Genomic DNA, 24,536 nt, shown 5'->3' on the forward strand with positions numbered 1-24,536 from the left:
TTCAAGCCCTTGGTTTTTTATATGTTCCTCCTCATGGTTTTCACTCTCCTGAAAAATAAAATCATGCTATTCTGTGTAGACCCCATTTGTGTCTTGAGACCATGTCATATTTCACCTTTTCCCATCTGTAGGAAGTGCTGCTGGCACTCTAGTCTTTGAGAGGAGTGTTCTTTCACAGTCTCGGAGAGCCAGAAAGAACTTCATTGTTCAGATATGGAAACTGAGGCCCAGAAATATCAAGCAGGTGTCACAGCGGTCTCAGAGCAGTGCCCTCCCACTGCCCTAGGCTTGCCACCTTCCACTTTTTTATCTTCTTACCCATGTGAGCTTCCAGCACCCATCGCCCAAAACACTAGTTCCACCATAATCCTTGATAAATCTATGAAACTCAAAGGATATTTCTCCATTCAAATCTAATTCTGCCACAAATTGATAGTACTAAGACGTCCCTGAGCTCGTCCAAGAGCTTGGCTCCTCCATGACCTGGCAGGCACATGTGTAGTAATTAGATTTGAGGTTCATTCAGCCTCTTGCAGAGAACATTTAAGTAGCTACTCTTGGGCTGCACTGTCCTAAGAACCAGAACGGCAAAGCACCATCACTGTGCTCGGTTTGCCAGGACACCCGCGTAATTGAATTATGCACAGCCAGACACCATCAGATTGAGATTCCGCCTTTTGTTAGGTACAGATTTAGCTGCTGAGTGCAGTGCATTAGTGGCCTGCTTGGAAATGCTTGGAGAGGATGAGAAACGTTGCTTCCGTAACAGACTTTTTTTTTTTTTCAGGATAAGAGCATAAACAAGATTGAGTGATAGAAGCTAACCACATCTGATTAGCAAAAACAAAAACCAGTAACTGATTGAGGACACGCTCTGTTTCGGGCATCGCTCTGGGTACATGACATGTGATCATTCACAACAGTCCAGTGCATTGTGGGGCACAGTTATCCCCAGTTTCCAGCTGAGGAAACAGAGGCCCGGAGAGATCATGTATTTTGCCCTAAAGCCACAAAGGTAGTAACAGGTGGAACTGGGACTCCCAACCTGGGATTCCCACTCGCTTTCTGCCAAATGAAGAACTCAGTGTTAGAAGCGAGGGGCAGCTGTACCTGGTGACAACCTCAAAGTGCTCTGAGCATAAGCTGTTCTGATCTAAAACTGGGACCATAAAGAATAAATCCTTGGAAGTACTTAGAACAGGAACAACAGCTTTAAAGGACTAGGTGAGAAGGTTTGCCCAAATAGCTCCCACTCGGATCACCAAGTCTATCCACGGCCCCAGCTTGCCTCAGGGTTGCTCCCCGTCCAGGTCTGTGCTTACTCCGGGTGTCCAGACAAGCATTTCCCAGGGTGGCTGCACCCACGTGGTGTTCTCTTTGTGATAAAATCTTGCAGTTAGAAAGAGTGGTTGAGAGTAAAGTCTCCCTCCTTCCCCAGGGAGACAAGGAAGGGAAGTGCCTGCCAGTCAGGGACCCTCTGGGGCTGACTGGGGGCATCACTTGAAGTCCTGCAGGTGTTACTGGTAGGCTGCAGCCCCGCCTGCTCAGGTGCGGAGGAACATGCACCGCCTGTCCTGCCTTAAAGACAGCAAGGTTGGAGCCCCTGGGTGGTTCAGTGGTTGACCGTCTGCCTTTGGCTCAAGTCGAGATCCCAGGGTCCTGGGATCGAGTCCCACATCGGGCTCCCTGCATGGAGCCTGCTTCTCCCTCTGCCTGTGTCTCTGTCTCTCTGTGTGCGTGTCTTAGAATAAATAAATAAAATCTTAAAAAAAAAAAAAAAAAGCGAGGTTGGAGCTCCAGTGTTGGAACTTCTTATATGTGGTTCTTCTTGTCACAGAGAGTTCTTCTTCCCAGGCCCAAGAAGAGCCAAGCACATTTTACCCAACAGATTTTGCTCTGTGGATAGAAGTATGCACACGTGATTAGAAGCAGCATCTCAGTTTCCCATGCAATATGGGATCAGATATGTAGACGAAGATCCGCTAAATGTCTTCAACACATACCCGACACTAGAGTGTTTCCTGTTTGAACTAGTAATAAAAACATCAGATATTTAGGTGGCATGTTCTTCTCCGAGGGGGAAATGAGCCTTCTGGTTGACTCTTTGGATAATGCACTCAGTGTATTTAGATAGTGTGTGATTTGGGGAGCGTGATGTAATCAAGGCCCTTTTATAAAGCAGCAGGCAGTGTGTGCCATCCACAGCCAACTGTCTCAGTGCACACTTGCCTCCCCTGAAAAAAGGAGAGTGGGGGCGCCTGGCCAGCTCAGTCAGAAGAGCATGTGACTTTTGATCTCAGGGTGGTGAGCTTAGCTCCATGTTGGGTGTAGAGATTACTAAAAAAATAAACTTAAGAGATAAAAGGAGAACGAGGGTGTGAAGCACTCCTGGTGGGTTACCTTGCCTCATGGTGGGCTTGTGTGGTTGGTGAGCCACCGCTGGAGGGTTTCTTGGAGAAACAGGAGAGCCAGGAGCCTGGCTTTTGGCCTCTGGCTGTGTGTGGTTCATCCAAAGACCCACCTAGACTCGCTGGCCCAGCCGCAGCATCCCTCATGCCAGGGATGAGGGAGAGGGCTGTGTTGTGGAGCTGTGTGTCACCACTAATTACCCCTGCCACCTCGCCATCGAGGAGCCCACGTCTGAGGAGGTGCGGGCGTGGGCAGGCGTGTGGTACTGCGCGTCAGCCAGCTCGCCCTCCAGTGTCACAGATCTGGGGCCGGGTCCGCAGCCCATCATGCCTGGTGGGTGCAGGTGCACAGGCCTGCCTTCTCACCCCTGCAGCCTTCCGGTTCTTCTGTCTGTCTCTACTCTCTGAATTTAAATCCTTCACTTTATAATTTGTGTATTACTTGCGACAGTAACATGACAGGTGTAAGCAGCGTAGAAGGTTTCTATTTACGCCCAGAATGCTCTCTGGCCCCCCACACTGGATATCCCCTCCAGCCTGGCCTCTGGCTTGCCCTGCACAGAAGTGTGCAAATCCCAGGTTAAGAGCACCTGGGGTTTGGTCTCACCTGCATCATAAGCTTACGTGGTCCATCTCTGGAGCGCCTGTTACGGAGTATGGTGGAGGTGCGGGAGGCTGTGTCCTCTCTTTGCCTCTGCGTTCCTCCCCAAACAGCCACCTGATGACAGTGATGAGGCCAAGTTCTGTGCCGGAGCCAGTCAGAAAGCCCCCAGGACAGACCTGTCTGGTCCCCAGGAGGGCGTCGGCCACTCCCCTGCCGTCAGGGTGCCACTGTCCCTTGGGGACAGGAAGAGCTGTCATCCACCTTTGCTGGCTGGTGGCCCTAATACTGTTGGCCTTTAGGCAAGCATTAGTTGATGGCCCAGTGAGATGAAGACTGGAACCCAGAACAGAAAAATGTTAACACTAATTAGCACGTACTAATTCTGCAGGGGTGGGGCGGTGGGTGTGTGCAGAGAGAGATTAGCAGCTCCCAGGAGGGAGACTTGAGGGGCCTGGCCCCTCTTTTTATCTGTGTCACCTCCCTGGAGTTTGGAAATGCACATGCACATGGTCCCCGACTACATGGTTTCCCAGGTCTCTGTGACCCGAAGGCTCGTTCTCTGCAGGTCCCAGCGCACGGGCCCTGAAGACTTACTGAGCGTGGCCTTCATTGACTGTCCCTGCTGCAACTCTGGGCCAGACATCACATGCAATGAGCCCAGAATTCATCCTAAGACTGCTCATGTCCAGAAAGAACCACTCTTTTCTGAGACGCTGAGAAAAGAAGTAGAGAATATAAAATCAAAGCTGAAAAAAATACGTACGCGTTCTCAGTATATCCTTCTCACAGCTCTACCCTGTTCTGCCAGTAAACATATTAAGGGTTCTGGAATCTTCCTTTGGCAATCTCTTATATGTCAGATGTAATAAAAGCAGTGACTTTTTCTGAAATGCTGCCTGCCCCTGTGCTTTCGATAAATGAGCTCCTGTGTTGCTGGAGCTGTTGGTCGCCAGATGCAGTAATATTGTACAATATTTCATCAGAAATGCTAGTCTAAGTGGAAGATAAAGTGACATAACCAGAGGTGTTGAACATTCACTAATTTGTACTAATGGTAGCTGTCTAACCTCATTCCCCACAAGGCACTTTAGAACTAAATTCTTAAGCAGGAAATACGGCCTTGTGTCAACAAATCACAGTTTTGGATTTATATCTTTATCCCTGGGAGTTTGACTTGTCGTCATCTTTCCCTTTTAAAAACAAAACAAAAAACAAGGTTTCAGATTCAACTAATGTCTCTTGAATTCCTCATGTGTATTAGTAGGAGGTGGGGACACATTCCTGACTACGCACGTGTGTCCCCAAGCGGTTTTATAGCTTCAGGAACCCGAAGCTTAGAATGATGCTGTGAATTCACCGTGTTCTTCCGGTGAAGTCTACACAAGAAGTCAGTTTGTTTCTCCCTTGCGATTTCCTTCACTGAAGAATTCATGTGCCTTGGGGATCCCTGGGTGGCTCAGCGGTTTGGCGCCTGCCTTTGGCCCAGGGTGTGATCCTGGGGTCCCGGGATCGAGTCCCACGTCAGGCTCCCTGCAGGGTGCCTGCTTCTCCCTCCTCCTGTGTCTCTGCCTCTCTCTCTCTCTCTCTCTCTCTGTCTATCATAAATAAATAAATCTTTAAAAAAAAAAAAAAGAATTCACGTGCCTCCATGAAGAGCTTTCCTGAAGAAACCAGTCTCTCCTGGTCCCTGTCTTATCTCCTCCTGACCTACTGCTTTGGGCTGTGCTCTCACCCTGCCGCCTCCCCCACCCACTCCCTGGTGGAGGCTGCTGGTTCTGGAGGCTGAGGGCATGAATGGACTACACCCTGGCTCCAGCCACGGCCTTTTGAAACGAAAATATCTGCCTTATTAAGTTGTGCTATAATTTCATGAGACAGGGTGGTGGGCCGGAGGCCGGTGGGGGAACCCTTTCTCTGTCTTGCAAATGTAGAAAAACCAAAAGGGGGGAGAGGATCTCAGATGTCTGAGGAGGAGCGCTGTCAGGTTTGTGGGGAAACACTGGGCTGTGGGATTTACACCACACCTGCTGTCCCGAGCAGACTGCCACCCCAGACTTGGGCCTGGGGTCAGCAGATCTGTTCCCTCGGGAAGGAAGGAGGAATCTAAACTTGGTGAATGTGTGCAATAAAGCTGAAAAAAACTGCAGAACCGGGATCTGAAAGGGAACATTCATAATGGACTTTGAGCCATGGATTGCCTCTTAATAAAACATGTTTAAGGCAAAAGCGTAACTGTAGAAGCTGCCAGCCAGTCTTACGTTACCAAATCTACATTCAAAGTAGTTTGGCAGGCAGAGCTCCCATTTTGTGTGAGTCCTGACATCCCAGCCACAGGGAGTGGGAAAGGATGGTCTCAGCATACTCACAACAGGGAAGAATGCTCCGTGCCTCCCGGGTGATCCTCCTGGAATACCACAAACACAGGACAGGTGCAGGCAGCTAGCACTCAGCATTCCCACACACATGCATGCATGCTCTTAGCTCCGAGACGTGGTTTTTCAAGTCCTACTTCCAGTTGCCAGTGGTGACTTCAGCTCCTTTGCGTCAGGTGGTACGGACAGAACATGGGCAGGTGCCCCTGCGCCGTTCTTGAATGAAGTAACACCCACTGAGAAGCCTGGCCACGCGCACAGGGCATGTGGTGAAGCTAAGGTGCCATGTCGCATCCAGTCTGAGACCCTACTGATTGATTGTAGGTTAGGCGTGTTTTAAGGATTACCAAGAAAGAAAGGAAGAACCATGAAGTGAAAGACACAACTTGATTTGGGGGCATTGATATGGGAAATGGACGCGTTAGGAAGGGTACATGGTGAAACTTGGCATTTTGACATTGGGAAAGCTTTATTATGATTTTGTAAATAATCGAGTTAGGTACAGATTGAGAGGATTAACTCAGTTCTGAAATTATGCAGGGACTAAGGGTCAGGGGTTTGAAGTGAGTCTCCATGAAAGTGAACATTTCACCCAGTTGTGTTTATCGTGCTTTCAGGTTGTGGAAGTTTGGATTTTCTGGGGTAAGCGATAAACTGCTCCCAGAAATGGTCCCTGTCAGGCCAGCACCCTGGGGAACCAGAGCTGGGTGTCCTGGTTGCCTCACAAGACACAGATTGGGTCTAGGCTGTACTCAGCCCTTCTCGTGACGCGGGTCTTCTTGCTTCTAGCACCTTCCTTTCAGTCCCTCTGTCACTTGTGAAGAGAATGTTCTTATTCCCAAATCAGGCTGTGTGTGTCTGTGATTCAGATCTGTGCTCACAGTCATGTCAGGGTACCTCTGACAGTCCCGAGTGCCCAGATGCCCACACAGGCGGTATCTTTGAAGGTCTGGATGTTATCTTGAGAGTTTATGGAGACTTTGCATTCTGTTCTGATACATTCGGTGTTAATGTTAATGTGTTTTGAATTATGGTCCTTCCCAGTTACAGTACCCAAGTGTTGCTTTGTTACTTCCACAAATATGTGAGGGTCACATATGTGCTGGCCCAGTTTCAGATCCTGAGGATAACGAGGTGAACAAGACAGAGCCCCTCCTCTGATTAATTGGGGGTTTGTAAAATGTAAACAGCGTTCTGCTCATTTAAAGTTTCGTCTTTTTCAGGAAAGTTGGTTTTCCTGTTTAATTTGTCCCGTAACTTCAGGGCCCTCTGATTTGAGAGGTAGGGACCTAGAGATACAGTCCTCCCCCACTGAATGTGGCCCCAGGCCCTTCACAGCAGAACTGACTTGGCTCCTGCTCCGCTCCTAAGGCCAAACTCCCCAGGGACACCTTTCCTGAACCTGTATCCCTGACGTCCATTCCCCTGGGTCCCTGTAGCCCCTCGCAAATCTCTGTTCATGGCCCTTCTCATGTGGTTTAGTCCTTTTTTCTTTTAGATCAAGTATTGTGGTTTTTTGTTTTGTTTTGTTATGTTTATTTATTCATGAGAGACACAGAGAGAAGCAGATACATAGGCAGAGGGAGAAGCAGGCTCCTCACAGGGAGCCTGATATGGGACTTGATCCCCAAACCGGGATCACGCCCTGAGCTAAAGGCAGACGCTTAACCGCTGAGCCACCCAGGATCCCCAAGTACTGTGTTTTAATTTACCTTTGTGTTGTCAGAGCCTAGTACAGTGCCTGGCATGTATGAATTGGGTGAATTTTGCGATGAATTCCTTACGCTACAGACTACATAGTCAGGGTTGGGGCCTATCCTGAGACATTAGTTTCTATGCCCTGATTGCTTCCTATCAAATGTTTTCGATCTGATAAACAACTCATATCTACCATTTTACTGTTATACATTTGGGATCATAATTGCTGACCTTGAAGAGAGAAGGAGAGGAAGGAGCTTCATATAAATAAAAAAAAATAGAGGTCACTTAGAACTTCATTTTTGTTTTTGTTTTTGTTTTTTTTTAAGATTTTATTTATTTATTCGTGACAGAGAGAGAGAGAGAGAGAGAGTGAGAGGCAGAGACACAGAGGGAGAAGCAGGCTCCATGCAGGGAGCCCGACGTGGGACTCGATCCCGGGACTCCAGGATCACACCCCAGACTGAAGGCGACGCTAAACTGCTGGGCCACTGGGGCTGCCCTAGAAACTTCATTTTGATTGGGAAATGTTTTCAATTAAGAAATAGATATCCGGAGCTTAAGTTCTCCAATGTAAGCACTATGTACAATAGAGAATGTGTTAGGGTTTTGTGGTGGGTATGTTTGTATTCTAGTCCCAAGTAGATCGAGGTTCATTTAGAATTTGTCAGTGTTGGTTCATCTAAAGCCATCGTGGAAGAGACTTAGATGTATTAGACTCCCACCCTGGGAACAGTGGCTGCCTTTGGGAGGGGAGGTGGAGGCAAAGGATGGGGATAGAGGAAGGAGACTCTCTGTGTTCTTATGTGCCTTTGAGGGTTGTTGTGTTTTTGTGTTTTTGCTACATGTACTTTGTAGCCTTTTTAGTTTGAAATACAACTCATACACAGAGCACTTAAAACAAAGTGTAATGAATAATTATAAAGCAAATACATAACCACCACTCATACCGGGTGCCCCCACAGCCCCTGTGGGTCTTGAATAGGTTGAGGGAAGCCTGTTTCTGTACTTTATAAAAATGAAATCATACTGAATAAATCCTTTTATCTTCACTTCTTCATTCAACAGTGTTTGGTAAGATTCATTCATATTGTTTAGGGCTCATTCATCTCTGTAGTTTCAGAATGTTCTAGAACATGCACTGCTGATGCATGTTCAGGTTGTTGGCAGTTTCTGCTGTTAGTGCTGATGTGAGCATTCTCTTTACCTGTGTTGTGCTGCGTGTGCGTGAGATTCATAGGTTGTGCCCAGGAATGCAGTTCCTGGCTCACAGAGCAAGAGTCTACTGGTTTTATGTATTTAAATAGTTCTCTACTCTATCATTTTGGGTGACATCATGAGGAGGAAAAATATCTGATCTTATATATTCAATTTACCAGTCTTTTAATGATTATTATGTTTGTGTGTTAAGAAGTTCTCAAAACCAAATAAAATGAGAAATGAAAGAGAAATAGCAACCAACACCACAGAAACACAAAAGATAAGAGACTACTACTACAAAAAAAAAAAAAATTGTATGCCAACAAATTAGCTAGCCTAGAAGAAATGAATAAATTCCTAGGAACAGCCCATCTTACAAAGCTGGATATAAAAGAAATAGAAAATCTGAACAATCACTAGTAATGAAAGTGAATCACTAATTCCAACCCCCCCCCAAAAAAAAAAAACTACCAAAAAATAAAAAATCCAGGACCAGATGGATTCACAAGTGAATTCTTCCAAAGATATAAAGAATTAATGTCTGTTCTCCTCAAATTATTTCAAAAACAGAGAAGAGGAAGGAGAGTAGAAATACATTCTACTAGGTCATCAGTACCCTGATACCAAAACCAGACAAGGACACCACAAAATAAGAAAACTATAGGCCAGTGTCCTTGAGGAACATAGATGCAAAAAAAACTTTGGCAAGAAAAAAAAAAAAAAGAAAAAAAAAGTCTTTGGCAAGATATTAGCAAGCTGCACACAACAACACATTAAAATGATCATTACCATGATCAAGTGGGATTTATTCCAGGGATGCAGTCATGGCTCAACATTTCTGAATCAGTGTGATGCACCACGTCAACAACGGGAAGGATAAAAATCCTAGGATCATCTCAATAGATGCAGAAAAAAACCTGTGACAAAATTCAGCATCCAATCATGATAAAAACTCAACAGAGTGGATTTAAAGGGAACATACCTTAACATAATACCTTATAGCCATATGTAAAAACTCCACAGATTAACATCATACTCCATGGTGAAAAACTGAGAGCTTTTCCTCTAAAAGACATATATATCCAGTGTTGCTGCTTTTATTCAACATAGTGCTGGAAGTCCTAGCCACAGCAATCAGACAAAAAGAAATAAGAGGCATCTAGAAATGAAATGTTGTTAGCTGATGACGTGATACTATATGTAATAAAGACCTCACCAAAAAAAAAAAAAAAACTACTAGAAGTAATCAATGAATTCAGTAAAGTTACGGGATACAAAACTAATACCCAGAAATTAGTTGCATTTCTATACACTGATAGTGAAGTAGCAGAGAAATTAAGAAAAATTCCATTCAAAAATGCACCAAAGGGGATCCCTGGGTGGCGCAGCGGTTTGGCGCCTGCCTTTGGCCCAGGGCACGATCCTGGAGACCTGGGATCAAATCCCATGTCGGGCTCCCGGTGCATGGAGCCTGCTTCTCCCTCTGCCTGTGTCTCTGCCTCTCTCTCTCTCTCTCTCTCTCTCTCTCTCTCTCCCTGTGTGACTATCATAAATAAATAAAAAATTTTTTTAAAATGCACCAAAAAGTATAAACTACCTAGGAATAAACTTCACCAAGGAAGTGAAAGACCTATATTCTGAAAACTATAAGACATTGATGAAAGAAATTGGAGATGACCAAATAAATGGAAAGATATGCCATGCTCATTAGATTGGAAGTATTAATATCGTTAAAATGTCTATACTGCTCAAAGCAATCTACAGATTCAGTGCAATCCCTATCAAAATACCAACAGCATTTTTCACAGAGCTAGAACAAATAATACTAAAATCTGTATGACACCACAAGAGATCCCAAATAGCTAAAGCAATCTTGAGAAAGAAGAACAAAGCTAGAGGTATCACAATTCCAGATTTCAAGTTCTAGTACAAAGGTGTAGTAATCAAAACAATATAGACAACATAGACACATAGATCAATAGAACAGAATGGGGGGCCCAGAAATAAACCCATGTTTATATGGTCAGTCTGTGATGAGGTAGGAGTATACGTGGGGAAAAGACAGTCTCTTCAATAAATGTGCTGGGAAAGTTGAACAGCTACATGGAAAAACACAAAAATAAAATGCAAATGGATTAAAGACTTAAATGTGAGGCCATAAAATCGCTAGAAGAGAACAGGTAGTAATTTCTTTATTGGCCGTAACATCGTTTTTCTAGATAGGTCTCCTAAAGCAAGGGAAACAAAAGCAAAAATAAACTATAGGGACTTCATCAAAATAAAAACCCTTTGCACAGCAAAGGAGACAGTCAACAAAACAAAAAGGCAACCTACTGAATGGAAGAAGATATTTCCAAATTATATACCCTATAAGGGGCTAATATACAAAATATGTAAAGAGCTTATACAACTCAACATCAAAAAAAATACAAATAATTGGTTTACAAAATGGGGAGAAGACCTGAATAGACATTTTTTCAAAGACATACAGATGGCCAACAGACACATGAAAAGATGCCGAACATTAGTCATCATCAGGGAAAATGCAAATCAAAACCACAATGCGATATCATCTTACACCTGTCAGAATGGCTAGTATCAAAAACACAAGAAATAAGTGTTGGCAAATGTAGAGAAAAAGGAACCCTCCTACACTGTTGGCGGGATGTACATTGGTGTAGCCACTGTGAAAAACAGTATGGAGGTTCCTAAAAAAAAAAAAAAAAGAAATACCGTAAGATCCAGTATCCCACTAGTGAGTAGTTACCCCCAAAAATGAAAACAGTAATTCAAAACCATATATGCACTTCTGTATTTACTACAGCATTATTTACAAGATGTGGAAGGAACCTAAGTATCCATTGATGAAAGGATTAAGAAGATGTGGGATATATATATAGGTGTGTGTGTGTGTGTGTATATATATATATATATATCGAAATGTTACTCAGACATAAAAAAGGATGTGATCTTGCCATTTGCAACAACATAGATGGAGCAGGAGGGCATATTGCTAAGTGAAGTAAGTCAGAGAAAGACAAATACCCTATGATCTCACTCATACATGGAATCTCAAAACAAACAAAAAGCAAACTGAAGCCTGTAAATAGAACAAACTGATGGTTGCCGGAGGGAATAGGGAGGGGAGGATGGACAAAATGAGGGAAGGGGATGGGGCGCCTGGGTGGCTCAGTTAAGCGTCCAACTCAATTTGAGCTCAGGGGTGTGGGATCAAGCCCCGCTCTGTTCTGCTCTGTTCTCTGTGCGGAGTCGGCTTGGGATTCTCTCCCCCTCTCTGCCCCTCCCCCTGCTCACACTTGCTTCCCCATCACCCCCACCTGCAAAATAAATCTTTCTTAAAAATGAGTGAAGGGAAATGGAAGATACAGGCTCCCAGTTATGGAATGAATCTGCTGTGGGAACCAAAGAGCACAGGGAATATAGTCAATAGTATTGGATAGTGTTGTCTGGTGACAGATGATAGCTACACTTGTGAGCGGAGCATAATGTAGAGTATAGGGTTGTTGAATTACTGTCATATACCTGAAACTGATGTCACATTGTGGGTCAACTATACTCAAAAGAAAAAAAGTCCTCTCCACTTCTTTCTTGACATAAGATTGTCTTCCATATTGTTTTCTAAAAGCATTAGTTTTGGCTTTTTTTTTTTTTTTTTTGAGTTTGGTCTTTCAAATTTAAGTCATAACCCACCAGAAAGGAGAGAAAATGAGTGGGAAATATCAGAGGGAGACAGAACATGAGAGACTCCTAACTCTGGGAAACGAACAAGGGGTGGTGGAAAGGGAGGTGGGCAGGGGGTGGGGGTGACTGGGTGACGGGCACTGAGGGCGGAGGCACTTGATGGGATGAGCACTGGGTGTTATGCTATATGTTGGCAAATTGGACTCCAATAAAAAGAAATTTAAAAAAAAAGTTATAACCCACCAATAGCTTAATTTTCATTTTTATATGTAGTGGGATCCAACTTCTTTCTTCCTCCCTCCCCTCTTCCTTTCTGTCCCTGGGTACCTAGTTGTCCCAGTGTGTTATGTTTAAAGACTGACTTTTCTTTGCTGTTCTGGAATACAGTTCTGTCGTCAACTGAGAATCCACGTATGCTCATGCCTGTTTCTGGTCCCTGTTCTCTGTGGCTTGGCTGTTTTCATTAATAAAGCTTTACAGTAAGTCTACTTACTTGTTTCTGGAAAAAGTTGTCCCACCCTGTTGTTCTGGGCCTAGTTTCGTGTTGACCCCTTATATTTCCTCTGCATTTTAGAATCCACTTACCCCGTTGCATAGAAGTCTCTGGTGGACTAGGGGTTGAGACAGCACTGAATGTATCAGTTTCTTCATCTGGTGAACGTTATCTACAGAGTCCAGTGTATCCATCTGGCCCAGTGGGATCTGGCAAGAGCTTCCCTCTGAGCTGGGAGAGGCTGAGGGAGCTGCTCCCGCCACATCCTGGCACATTGCTCAGGCAGGAAAAAGAACACCATTGGTCTTTGCAGATGAAAGAATGGTATTCACAGAAAAGATTTGCGGATAACAGTATTAGAATTAACAAGAGTTAAACAAAGGGTAGCTAGATACAAAAGTAATCCCTCAAATCTTTTTTTTTTTTTTTTAGTGCATCGCAGCAGCAGTTAGAAAATTAAATCTTTTTAAAGATAACCGTTGACAGTGGCATCAGAACATAACAAATACCTAAGAATAAATCTAAAAAATATGTAACACATTTCAAGAGAAAGTGATAAAACTTTATTGAAAGGCATTTAAGGAAAACTTGAGTTTAGGGAGAAATAGTCCACATCCGTGAATCAGAAGACTCAGTGTTACAGAGACTTCCATTCTTCCCAGATTGATAAAGGGAATTTAAAGGGCCGTGAATAGTCAGGGCATGGAACAGAACAAGGTGAAAGGAGTTAGTCCAACAGATACAGTCTGAAAGCTCTGGGAGCTAAGGCTGGTATGGGACCTGGGGGGGCGACCGTGCAACAGCAGAGCGATCTGTGCCCACAGACCCTTCATCCAGGACAGAAGGGACGCAGGCAGCAGTGGAAAGAAGGGTCATTTCCAAAATGGCACATAAAATTCCTTTTTCGCAAACAAAATAGTATTGCTGAACTTTTGTTTTCTAGTGGAAGAAACTTGCCATCTGCCGCACTTCCTCGTATAAGAACTAGAGCTAAGTGGAATTCAGCACATATTAATGAAGATTCCCAAATCTACTCCCTATTGTCAGTAATGGAATCCAACTTTATTCCCACTCACCTGGGACTGAGATTAGATGTATGGGAGAGACAGGATGACACCATAGCTGAGGTTTGGCTCTTTCCTTCTGGAGAGAATTGCTTGTTTGTCTCCATTGTGTGTGAACTATCTCCTGACTGTGGGCTCACGACTTACGGATTTTCACGGACCCTCGTGGAACCCGTGTGCCATGCCCTTGAGGGCTCACAGAGATGCTGTGGTTGCACGGTGGTCACTCTCCTTAGAAATCAAGCCGCGTCAGCTGCTTAGCAAATATTCTGTGAGCAACCACGAAGCAGTTCACAGCTCAGGAGTGTGTGCCTTTGGGGGGAGCATCTCTTGATGTGATGTTCTCTGAGCTGATGGTTTTGGCTATTCCGTCCTTTACGTGTTGGGGTCAAGATTATTTGGAAAAAGCCATCACCTGTATACCACGGAGGCCTGGTTCTGCTGTCTTTCATGCTCTCATGCTAAAAGTTGGTTCTCTATTGTATCTTGTCCTGTTTCTTTTCACCACCAAGACTTGTCAGGTGCAAGTGGGCTTGGTTGGCTTTTTTATTTTCATCACTTTTCTGTCCACGGACAGTTCACATGATGCCTCCTCCCATATAGCTACAGTTCAGTAGCTCAGCCTTACCATACCATACCGTAATTCAGTTCCTAAAGTATGTCGTGTCAGGGCCCTGCCCTTTGAGTGATTGAGGCACACCTGGGAAGCCGGCTGTGAAACGATTAGCCCCTTAGGACTCACTTGTGAAGGTTTGCAGTGGTCTCCAGATGCCACCGCACATGCCGGCTGCAGGGCGGTCTCAAGCACGCACCTCCACTACGTGTCAGACCATAGATTACATGTTGGTACAGCTTACATTTTATTCTTTGCAGAAGAAGAAAGTTTAGGTACCTAGAAGCTCTGCTGTTACCACCCTGGGTGCCCCTGGGAGTTCATCCCGGCCTTGGAGGTCAGGGATCAGAGGAACAAGCCGGTTCCCTATGGCTGCTCTGGTGCTGTGGGTGTAGGCATGCTGCCCTTCCTCACTTTGGGGACCAGGAACATTCATGAAGCTAAAAATCCCCCCCTCCCCCGATGGTAACCTTCATTGAGCAGCCCTGTCAGTTACAAATTACTGGCTTCCTTTTAATAAATACGTATTGAAAAGAATGACACAGGCTTCTCTCCACCTTGTTTATGCTGTTTCCCGATGGGTTAGTGTCCTCCTTCCCCTCTCGCCCTACAGGTTTGCCATGAGTGCGTCCCTACATTTTGCTCCTAGGTATCATTGAGGATGTACCTGGAAACAGTTGGGAAGTGTCTCCAGTTCACAATAACTGAGTCACGAGGCCGCTTGGGGTGAGCGGCAGGGGCTGAAAGATTAATACAGACCCAGAGTGTTTGTGGTATTATCCGTGCAGAGTGTAACAACTCCTAAGAAATAATAAAAGAATGTTCTCAAAAAAAAAAAAAAAAAAAAAAAAAAAAAAAAAAAAAAAAGAATGTTCTCCAGCCAGAACTGTGATCATCAATTTTATTTCCCTCTTCCTCTTAGCAGTTTCGGCCTGGTGTTGGGCTTGTCATGGGCAAGTGTACTTCTTACCCCGCTCCTAGCTAAAGGGCCCTGTCACTGGGGGTCCTGGCACCGCCAACAGGCTGCAGTTGTTGCCTGTAGGGATGCTGGGATCAAGACTCCATTGACGCGTTCTGAAACAGGTTTGTCCGTGTTACTAGTCTGTGTGCAGTTTACAATAAAGCAAACCATGGTCACTGGTGAGCAAAAATTCAAAGCCCATTTTTGTTTTTTATTCTGCTGCAAGAAAGAAATTGTAAGGTCTGGGTCAAATCCAGGGTGGTGGTTTATTAAGAGCCTGGCATTCTTGAATACCGAATGCCCAAGTGTAATGCACCAGCAGTGCCAGGCCTGGTTGGTTCTGTAACATTCGGTTTACGTTACAGGGATAATCAGAGGAGTGGAGTCGAATACAGGTTCAAATCTGTCACACCTCTTTTTTCTTCCAAGGTTAGCGATGCTAATTTAAAATTTTCTTAAAACCTTTAAACTGTGAAATTGTAAAAATAACCAATGAGGTTCTAAAAATTGGAACTCAGGAGGTTTTAATCACAGACGTTTTAGAAACTATAAATGAAAATAGTACAGTAACACCGTAGCTGTCTGGTACCCTGGAAGAATCGACATAATTTCCAGAAAATTGGAACTTTATTGCCTTTTAGAAGAATTTTAGATAGAAGACTTGGAAACTATTTTAGTCCGTTCTTCCTTCTTAATCGGAATAGATTTGATTTAGTATTTTGGTGACAACTTTGTCTTTATTCTGAGTGTCAGTTGTGATGCTGTATTAAAGGAGTAAATGATGCTCTCAAATGCTTTCAATATGTGGGAGATTTGGCAGCACCTCAGTGACCCGAGCTATGCCCTTGCTTTCGAGTACATCCCACTGTCCTATCTGTGCTGTGCCACTTAATGGCATGGTGGCCCTGGACAAGCCGTTTGAGCTCTCGGTGTCTGGGTCCTCATCAGGTGTCCCTTGGGGTAAACCCAGGCTTTCTCGCTTTCTATGGTGTCAAGAACACGAGAATGCCAAATAGAGTCCAAACATACAAGCCATGATGGCAAACTGAATCACTAAGGTGATCCTAGCAAAATGGAGGGGGAGCAAAACTGGCGTGGAGTGGGGATAGGAGTCAAGTGAGGAATTCAGAAAAGAAAACCTTTGGAAAAGGCGGACCCAAACACTGTCATGATCGTCACTCATTTAAAATGATGCAACAACAAAAATAAATATAAAATAAAATAATAAAATAAAAATAAAAATAAAATAAAATAAAATATAATATAATAAAATAATGATGCAACAGTCACTGAGCACTCCAGTGTTCACCAGTTGGGTTCCCGTGGTCTCCTAAGTCTCCCTTGGGCGACATCTCCTAATCCCCTCCCCTGCCCTGTGCTGCTTCTGTGGGAACTACAGTTTCCCACCAAATGGGCCAATTCAGATGGTAGCGTCTACGTGGCCTGCTGTTTGCAAGGCCCATTTCTGGGCATTAGAGAGTATGGAGAACTAGAAAACATCATCATCTGGCCTGAGCCCTCAAGGAACATGTGTGGGGAAGCAAGAAACACTCTGCAGGACAGCTCACTGCTTAAAGCAATAGTAGGTGCTGAGCGCCTGGCTCAGAGCACGGCACCCCATCCAACTAGGAAGTAAGCAAAGCGTTTATAGAAGGACCCTGAACAGGATGTGGACATGGGACAGTAGGGGCAGGAAGGGGAAGGAGGAGCTGGGAGGACCCTCGGTGTGAAGAGGGGATGACATGAGTAACTGAAGGCGGGAAAGCCCAAGGACCTAGGGGCACACATTGGGGTGCAGGCAGGCGCGGGGCAGTAGGTCTCAGCTTCGGGCTCAGGACCCCTTCACACTCCTAAAAATTACATGGGACCCCAAAGAGCTTTTGTTCATGTTGCCTTAGCTACCAATATGGACCAGATCCCAAATCAAAGCAGAAAAAATAAAGCATATGTTAATTAATTCATTTAAAAATAATAAACCTATGTGCTCACTTTGGCAGCACGTATGCTAAAATTAAAAATAATAGGCCTTAAAAATAACATTTTTTAAGAAAAGAGCCATGTTTTATGAAACGGAAACAAATTAATGAGAGGGCGGCATTGTTTTATATTTGTGCACATCTCTCTAATGTTTGGCTTCCTAGGAGATCACTGGATTGTCCTGCCTGCTTCTGCATTCACTCTGTTGCCCTATTGAAGTGTACAGATAATCTCTTCAGATAGTAATAGGCATTTTCTCTGATATTATACCAAACCTTAAATGGGCAGCTTCTTGAAGGAATCTGCACTGTGGAGTCTGCAACCGTATAATGAGCCATCCATCCATACATTTTATTCCATTAAAACCCAGTAGACTGACTTGCCCTCTGAGTGGTTCGCTTGCCCTTGAATATCGAAACACGAATTATTGATCATTATGAAAATACTGGTTCACTGAGTTGTGCAAATCTTCTGAGACATTTTGCAATGTTGGACACGTTTCGGTATGTATATCAATAAATCCCTTTCATTCGTGTCACCCCCGAGCTCATCTTCACCCCAGGGAAGCTGTCAGGCTCACACTGGCAGATAGTTTTCCAGACTTCCCAGAACACTGGGAGATTGTACAGAGCTCCTTCACTTCCCCGCCCTGAGATGACCCTCCAGACCGGTTTCTTATCTCTGTTGTGTCATGGTGAGATGACATGAAAGAAAAAAAAAAATGTGTAAATATGGAGAAAGTCTTTAGTATGGTCCCCGGCCCAGGCAAGCACTCACTAAGTAAAGCGAGTGTTATTTATTATTTGCGCTGTTTCGATACTGCTGTCATCATGAAGATCACCAGGCAGCCTCTGTGGCATGTGTTGACCGTATCCCAGAATGAGGAATGAAACGTGCTCTGTGGAGCACCAGAATGGTGGCTCCATGTGTTTGCAGCCGCTCAGTCCGATGCCACTTGCTCCGTGTTTGCCAGCCACCCAGGGGACACCCACGTGCCCTGTCTAGAACAGGAGCAGACCTGAGGGAGCATCCCTCCCCCTGTCACTCTCGTCACCTTGCCCCTCCCTGCATCCGCAGGTACCACTGGTGTGAGTGTCCGTGCCCCTCGCCCCAGACTGGGGCCTGTGGTTTGGCTCTCGCTCCGTTGCCCAGCACAGCACCAGCATGTGACAAGTGGCCCTCAGATGATCCTTGATGAATGATCGCATGCATTCAGAGGGTTTATGCTGAACAGTACTCTGGCTGTGGTTTCAGAGAGTAACTAGTACAGAAGTTTTATCGTAAGAAGCATACGAGCTGAGTGACTCGCTGTCTTCTGTTCGGCGGATGTTTGACCTCGCTTCATCCCTAGCCTGTCTCTCATCTTGAATCTCTATTAATTCAAAAATGACCGTAGGAGGAGGCTTAAGAGTGTTTCACAGTAATTCTGGGTTAAGCTCTTTGCGATCAGTATACTTTGCTTTCTGCCTTTCAGATGTTCCTCCTGCTGATCAAGAGAAGCTTTTTATCCAGAAGCTACGTCAGTGTTGTGTCCTCTTTGACTTTGTTTCCGACCCACTAAGTGACCTAAAGTGGAAGGAAGTAAAACGAGCCGCTCTAAGTGAAATGGTGGAGTATATCACCCATAATCGGAACGTGATCACAGAGCCTATTTACCCAGAAGTAGTCCACATGGTAAGTGATCGCCGTTTGACCGGTGCGTCCCAGCCCGGGTGCCGGACGGGGCTCTGCTGGTCCCGGCGTACGCCGAGCCGACTGAGCCTCACACGACGCTTCCCACAAAGAAGCCTCCCTGTCGCAGGATTTGCACTCGAAGAACGAAAGTCTTTATAATGTGTCCAGTTTCGTAGCGGCAACAGGGAGAGGAATTGTACCTTCTAGGTCCAAAGTGTCCTACGTGTTAACTCATTTACTCCACGCGTACCCTACAAGCCAGATACGTCAGAGCGCTCATTTGTATTTATGTTTTTACCCTCTTTAATGTCCTGGTGCCAGTTATAATTGAGAAGTAAACGAGTTGTCCATGCATGTGCAGGAAAATGCTAATAATGGTGCAGAGTTAAAATAGTGATGGGACCAAGCTGGTGTCAGGACAGGCCACCCTGATTGGCCAGCAGCCTCCTCTGCCAATGCCAGTGTCGGGCAGGCTGCCCCGTTGGCCAGGGTCCTCCACTGCCAATGCCAGTGTCGGGACAGGCCACCCCAATTGGCTGGCAGCCTCCACTGCCAATGCCAGTGTCGGGACAGGCCACCCCAATTGGCTGGCAGCCTCCACTGCCAATGCCAGTTTCACAACAGGCCACCTCGGTTGGCTGGTGGCCTCCACTGCCAACACCAGGGTCAGGATAGGCTGCCCCTGTTGGCCAGGGGCCTCCACTGCCAATACCCAGATCAGAACAAGCTGCCCCGGTTGGCTGGTGGCCTTCACTGCCAATGCCAGTGTCAAACAGGCCGCCCCGTTGGCCGGGGGCCTCCACTGCCAATACCAGGGTCAGAACAGGCTGCCCCCGTTGGCCGGGGGCGTCTCTCATCCTGCACTTAGCTTCATTCAGCTCCCAAACCTCAGTCCTCTGTGTCTCCTACTTTGCAGCCTGTTCCCTCCAAGCCTTCTTCAGGATCCCATTTCAAACTCCTACTGTTGGACCCTGAACTCATTTTTCTGTTGAGTTTTTTTGGAATGGTTGGTGTCTTATCCAACTTTAAAATTAGTACTCCCTGATTATAAAGGAGTCCTTGTTGCTTACTATAAAATTTTATATCCTGATTTTCGTTGAACTCCTCCGTAAATTACTGATTTTTCCCCAAAGCTATATAATTCAGAATTGACTGATCCCATAACCTAAAATATGTTAATTTCTCACTTGCGTATTTTGCTTTGGGAAAAGAATTTGAAAGTAATGTTCCTTTTTGTAGTTTTCGCAATCTGTTGTGTCAGAAGTTGAGATCAACTTGATTATTTTAGCTTGTTAACTCTTAAAGTTGAGAGTTTACTAGCGTGTGGCCGGCCCGAGTGTACAGGGACCACATGGATACCCCTCCCCAGACCCAGCGTGATGTGTGCCCTGAGCAGTGAGAGCCCTGACACTTTCCTCCTTCAGACTAAGGAAAACAAGAGTCTCTTTTTTTTTTTCCTCCTTAATTTCAATTCTCATTCATTCTGGAAGGTCCCCCAAATCCTCAAATCTCAAAGAACAATCTAATATTTTCTCCCAACACCTTCGTAATTTTGTTGTTCACAAAAATAATCCTCCTGGAACCATTTTTTTCTTAATGGTACAGGGGAGGGATATAATTTTATTATCTTGTAAAATGACTGAAGAATCACTTGTCTCTACGTCATGTATTCCCTTAACCCATTAATTTTTTTTAAGATTTTATTTATTAGAGAGAGTGCATGTGCATGTGCACACATGCCCAAGCAGGGGGAGGCACAGAGGCAGAGGGAGAAGCAGGCTACCCACTGAGCAGGGAGCCTGATGGGAGGCTCAATCCCAGGACCCTGGGTTCATGACCTGAGCCGAAGGCAGATGCTAAACTGACTGAGCCCCCCACCCAGGCACCCCTTCCCCTTTTCCTATCTATCTAAAAGCTTCTTTATTGCATATTAAATTTATTTTATCTTTAAATCCATTTATTAATATATATTAAATTTGTAAGCACATTAATTTGTTACATATTAAATCACATGGTTGGAAGGCCTTTCCGTTTTTAAGGAGGAAAGAGGGAAGAATCTGCGGAGCGTGAGGCTACTGTTGGCCTGGTTTAGATCAGATGCCGGCCCTGAACCAGGCCCTACTCCCCTGCTCAGATCATGCTCCCTTGCATTTACATAGCAGGTGCACATTACCAGAACTACTGAGGATGCTTAAAGCCCTGGAACTTTTTTTTTTTAGATTAAATAATCATTAATTTAAAAATATAAATAAATAATCATTCATTTCTCTCCCTGTTAACAGTTGTGTCCTAACTGGGTTCTCTTCATGCTGTATTCACTTTGTCCCCACCCCAGATTTCAAGTTGGTCTTTGGAGTACTGGACAGTTGGCCATCCACTGTGGGCCAGAAACTTTTTTAGGAGAGGAAATAGAGTGGTGAACATTATTTCTGCCCTTCCAGAGCTTTCCTTTCCGTGGGGACAGGCATGAAGAAGAAAGAGTAGGGAAGGGATGATAGCTGGCAGTGGTTTCTGGCCCTCTCAGAGGTAGAGAGTGGGTACAGAACCCGAGGGGCCAATAGAAGGCCTCCACCGCAAGCAGTGCCTGGATGCAGCATGGCAGGTAGAAGAGATGTGGATGCTCCATGCTTTGCTGACCCTCGAGGCAGCACTTAGCCAGCTCCCTTGAGTACGCCTGTTGTGTGTTTCTGTGCATGTGCGTGTGTTCTGTTATGGTATTTTTAAAGATCTTCATTTCCACTCACTTTGAAGAATCCAAAGCTCTATAGATGTTATACTCCTTATTTCTTTTAAATATGTTGCCTGTTAGACGGGCTACTACATGGTTTTTTAAACAAACGTATTGAGAGATAATTCCTATACCGTGCAATTCACCCATTTAAGATACACAGTTCCTTGGTTTTTAGTATATTCACAGTACTGTGCAGCCATCATCACATCTAATTTTTTATAACATTTTTATCCCTCTAAAAAATAAGCCCCATATCTGTTAACGGTCACTGCCATTCCTCCCTAACCTGTCACTCCTTAGCCTCTGGCAACCACTTACTACTTTCCTATCTTTATAGATGTGCCTGACCTGGACATTTCATGTAACTGAAATTATATGATACATGATCTTCTTTCACTTAGCCTAATGCTTTCAGGATTCATCTGTATCGTAGCATGTGTCACTAGTTCATTTTATTGCTAAATAGTATTTCATTATGTGGATATGTACCACATTTTTATTCATCCCTTCATGCATTGATGGGCCCTGGGGTCAATTCTGCTACTTGGCCGTTATGAATAATGCCACTGTGAGCGTTCACGTGCAAGCTGCCATGTGCATGTATGTTTTCATTTCCCCTGAGTATTTACGTCGGAGTGGGGCTGCTGGGTCCCATGTTAACTGTGTGTGTCTAATGTTTTGAAGAACGGCCAGACTGTTTCCCGTAGCGGCTGCACCCATCTGCATCCCCACCAGCGGGGCACGAGGGTTCCAGTTTCTCCACATGGTCAACACTTGCGGTTGTCTGTCTTCTGGATGACAGCCGTTCTCATGGGGGTGAAGTGGGATCTCGCTGTAGTTTTTTTTTTTTTTTTTTTTCGCTGTAGTTTTGATTTGCATTTCCCTGGGGATTGATGATGGTGAGCGTCTTGGTCATGTGTGCAGTATGTTTTTATACGTCATAGACTTTGGTCCTAGAGCATAAAAGAACATTACAGATCATTCAGCCCCTTTATTTTCAAATTAAAAAAACCGAGAGAAAGGGATCCCTGGGTGGCGCAGCGGTTTGGCGCCTGCCTTTGGCCCAGGGCACGATCCTGGAGACCCGGGATCGAATCCCACGTCGGGCTCCCGGTGCATGGAGCCTGCTTCTCCCTCTGCCTGTGTCTCTGCCTCTCTCTCTCTCTCTCTCTCTCTGTGACTATCATAAATAAAAAAAAAAAAAAAAAAAAAAAAAAACGAGAGATGAGGATGAAAAGGAGCAGTGGCCACGGGGGAGCTCCTGGCATTGAGAGTCGCAGGCCTAAATCACATAAACTCCATTATCTCTTAATTTCAGTCATATTTTAAATATGATCAGCCATCTGTTTTTCCTATTCTCTAGTTAATCCGTTTTTCAGGCATTGGCATTTTTCTTAGAGTCAACACGCTGACAGCAAAACCACTGTTTCCACAGACACAATTTTGACGTTACGTCACTCACAGACCGACTGGTCACTCAAACAAACATTAGCGAGCATCTTCTCAAAAAAATGACACAGGAGTGCCACTTAAGGGGAAGTAACTGACCTTGTTTGTTGTCAGGGACAAAGTTTGAGTTTGGGAGCAAAAATCTGGATTTTGGAAAGTTCGTGCCCACCCGTGCAGGTGTCAGCTTCCCGGGGCTGCAGGCTCTCCAGCTGAGGCCAGTGGAGACAGGAACCAGCGGGGGAAATGAGTCCCCACTGGGAGATCTACATAATCCAGGGGACCAGTGCTCTCCAGATGCCAGTAAATAATGTTCTGTAATCATTCGTGGGCCAGAGAGCCATTCAAAGTGCAAGACACACTATTGGATCTTGACGTAGAGACCCCTCGTTGATGAGGAAAGCACCATTTGTCAGGTTAGGGTGTAGTACCATGCAGGTCCTCAGTTACCTCAAAGGACTATTGATTACTCCTCCCTTTTCAACTACAAACTGTAAGAGAGCTTCTCTATTTCTTTCTACATTTCAACCAAACCAACATTCAGAATGTAGAAGCAGACATGGGAATCCAGCTGTCTTCTATTTAGCCAGATAGTAAAGAGATTAGCAAAAACGTAAAAAACGCCACTCTTCTCCCTAAATACTTATTCGTTTTGGGAAATGCAGTTATCTCTGAACAGCACAGGTTTGAACCAGGAAACTCCAGTTATACATGGATTTTTTTTTTTAACAAATATATTACTGCACCATAAATGTATTTTCTCTTCCCTAAGATTTTCTTAGCATTTTCTTTTCTCTAGATTGCCTTTTTTTTTTTTTAAGATTTTATTTATTTATTCATGAGAGACACAGAAAGAGAGCAAGAGAGGCAGAGACACAGGCAGAAGGAGAAGCAGGCTGCCTGCGGGGAGCCCGATGTGGGATCAGGCCTCCAGGATCACGCCCTGAGCCAAAGGCAGACGCTCAACCACTGAGCCACCCAGGCGTCCCTAGATTGCCTTTTTGTAAGAATACAGCATGTACTACATATAGCATACAAAATATGTGTTGTTCAATCTTTATGTTATTGATAAGGCTTCCAGTGAACAATAGGCTCTTAGTAGTAAAGTTTTTTGGGGGCAGAGTCAGAAGTTATGTGCAATGGGTTGACATCTCCAACCCATGCATTGTTCAGGGGTCACCTGTATTCTGTGTCATATGAGATTTTATGAAAGAACTAACATTAATTGTCACAAAAAATGATTTTTCATAAATGTATATTTATATTGAGACAGTGGGCTTGTTATTTTTTAATGGGTTCATGGTGGGTTTTTTTTTTTTTCTCATTTAATTTCTCATACAGTCTATCTACATCAACAGAAAGACTTATACACAAAAGTTCTTTGGGGTCCTTAGTAATTTTTAGGACTTTAAAGAGTTCCTGACTTTAAAGAGTTTGAGAACCACTCTTGCAGAAGGGCACTGCTCAAAGGCCACAGTGTGAGCACCACCAGCTGCTTGTTAGAAATGCCGCTTTTCGGGACGCCTGGGTGGCTCAGTGGTTGAGCATCTGCCTTCAGCTCAGGGCATGATCCGGGTCCTGGGATCAAGTGCC

The 24,536-nt window shown here is 44.8% G+C and overlaps 1 protein-coding gene and 1 long non-coding RNA gene across 12 annotated transcripts in view; one reads left to right on the forward strand and one right to left on the reverse strand.

Moving 5' to 3' along the window:
- Positions 1-24,536, reverse strand: part of LOC144321175 (uncharacterized) — a 421,562-nt gene that overhangs the window by 341,374 nt on the left and 55,652 nt on the right. The gene's annotated exons all lie outside the window — the stretch shown is intronic.
- PPP2R5C (protein phosphatase 2 regulatory subunit B'gamma) overlaps positions 1-24,536 on the forward strand; it is a 122,930-nt gene that overhangs the window by 55,200 nt on the left and 43,194 nt on the right. For all 11 annotated transcript variants that reach the window (XR_013386932.1, XR_013386929.1, XR_013386931.1 and 8 more), the window contains one exon: positions 18,567-18,766. Coding sequence is in view for 8 of the 11 variants with exons in the window: in XM_077910632.1 (XP_077766758.1) it covers positions 18,567-18,766 (200 nt within the window). In the remaining 3 variants the exon portion in view is untranslated. The remainder of the gene's footprint in view (positions 1-18,566; positions 18,767-24,536) is intronic.

The sequence above is a fragment of the Canis aureus genome, chromosome 9 (genome assembly GCF_053574225.1).
Source record: "Canis aureus isolate CA01 chromosome 9, VMU_Caureus_v.1.0, whole genome shotgun sequence".
NCBI lineage: Eukaryota > Metazoa > Chordata > Mammalia > Carnivora > Canidae > Canis > Canis aureus.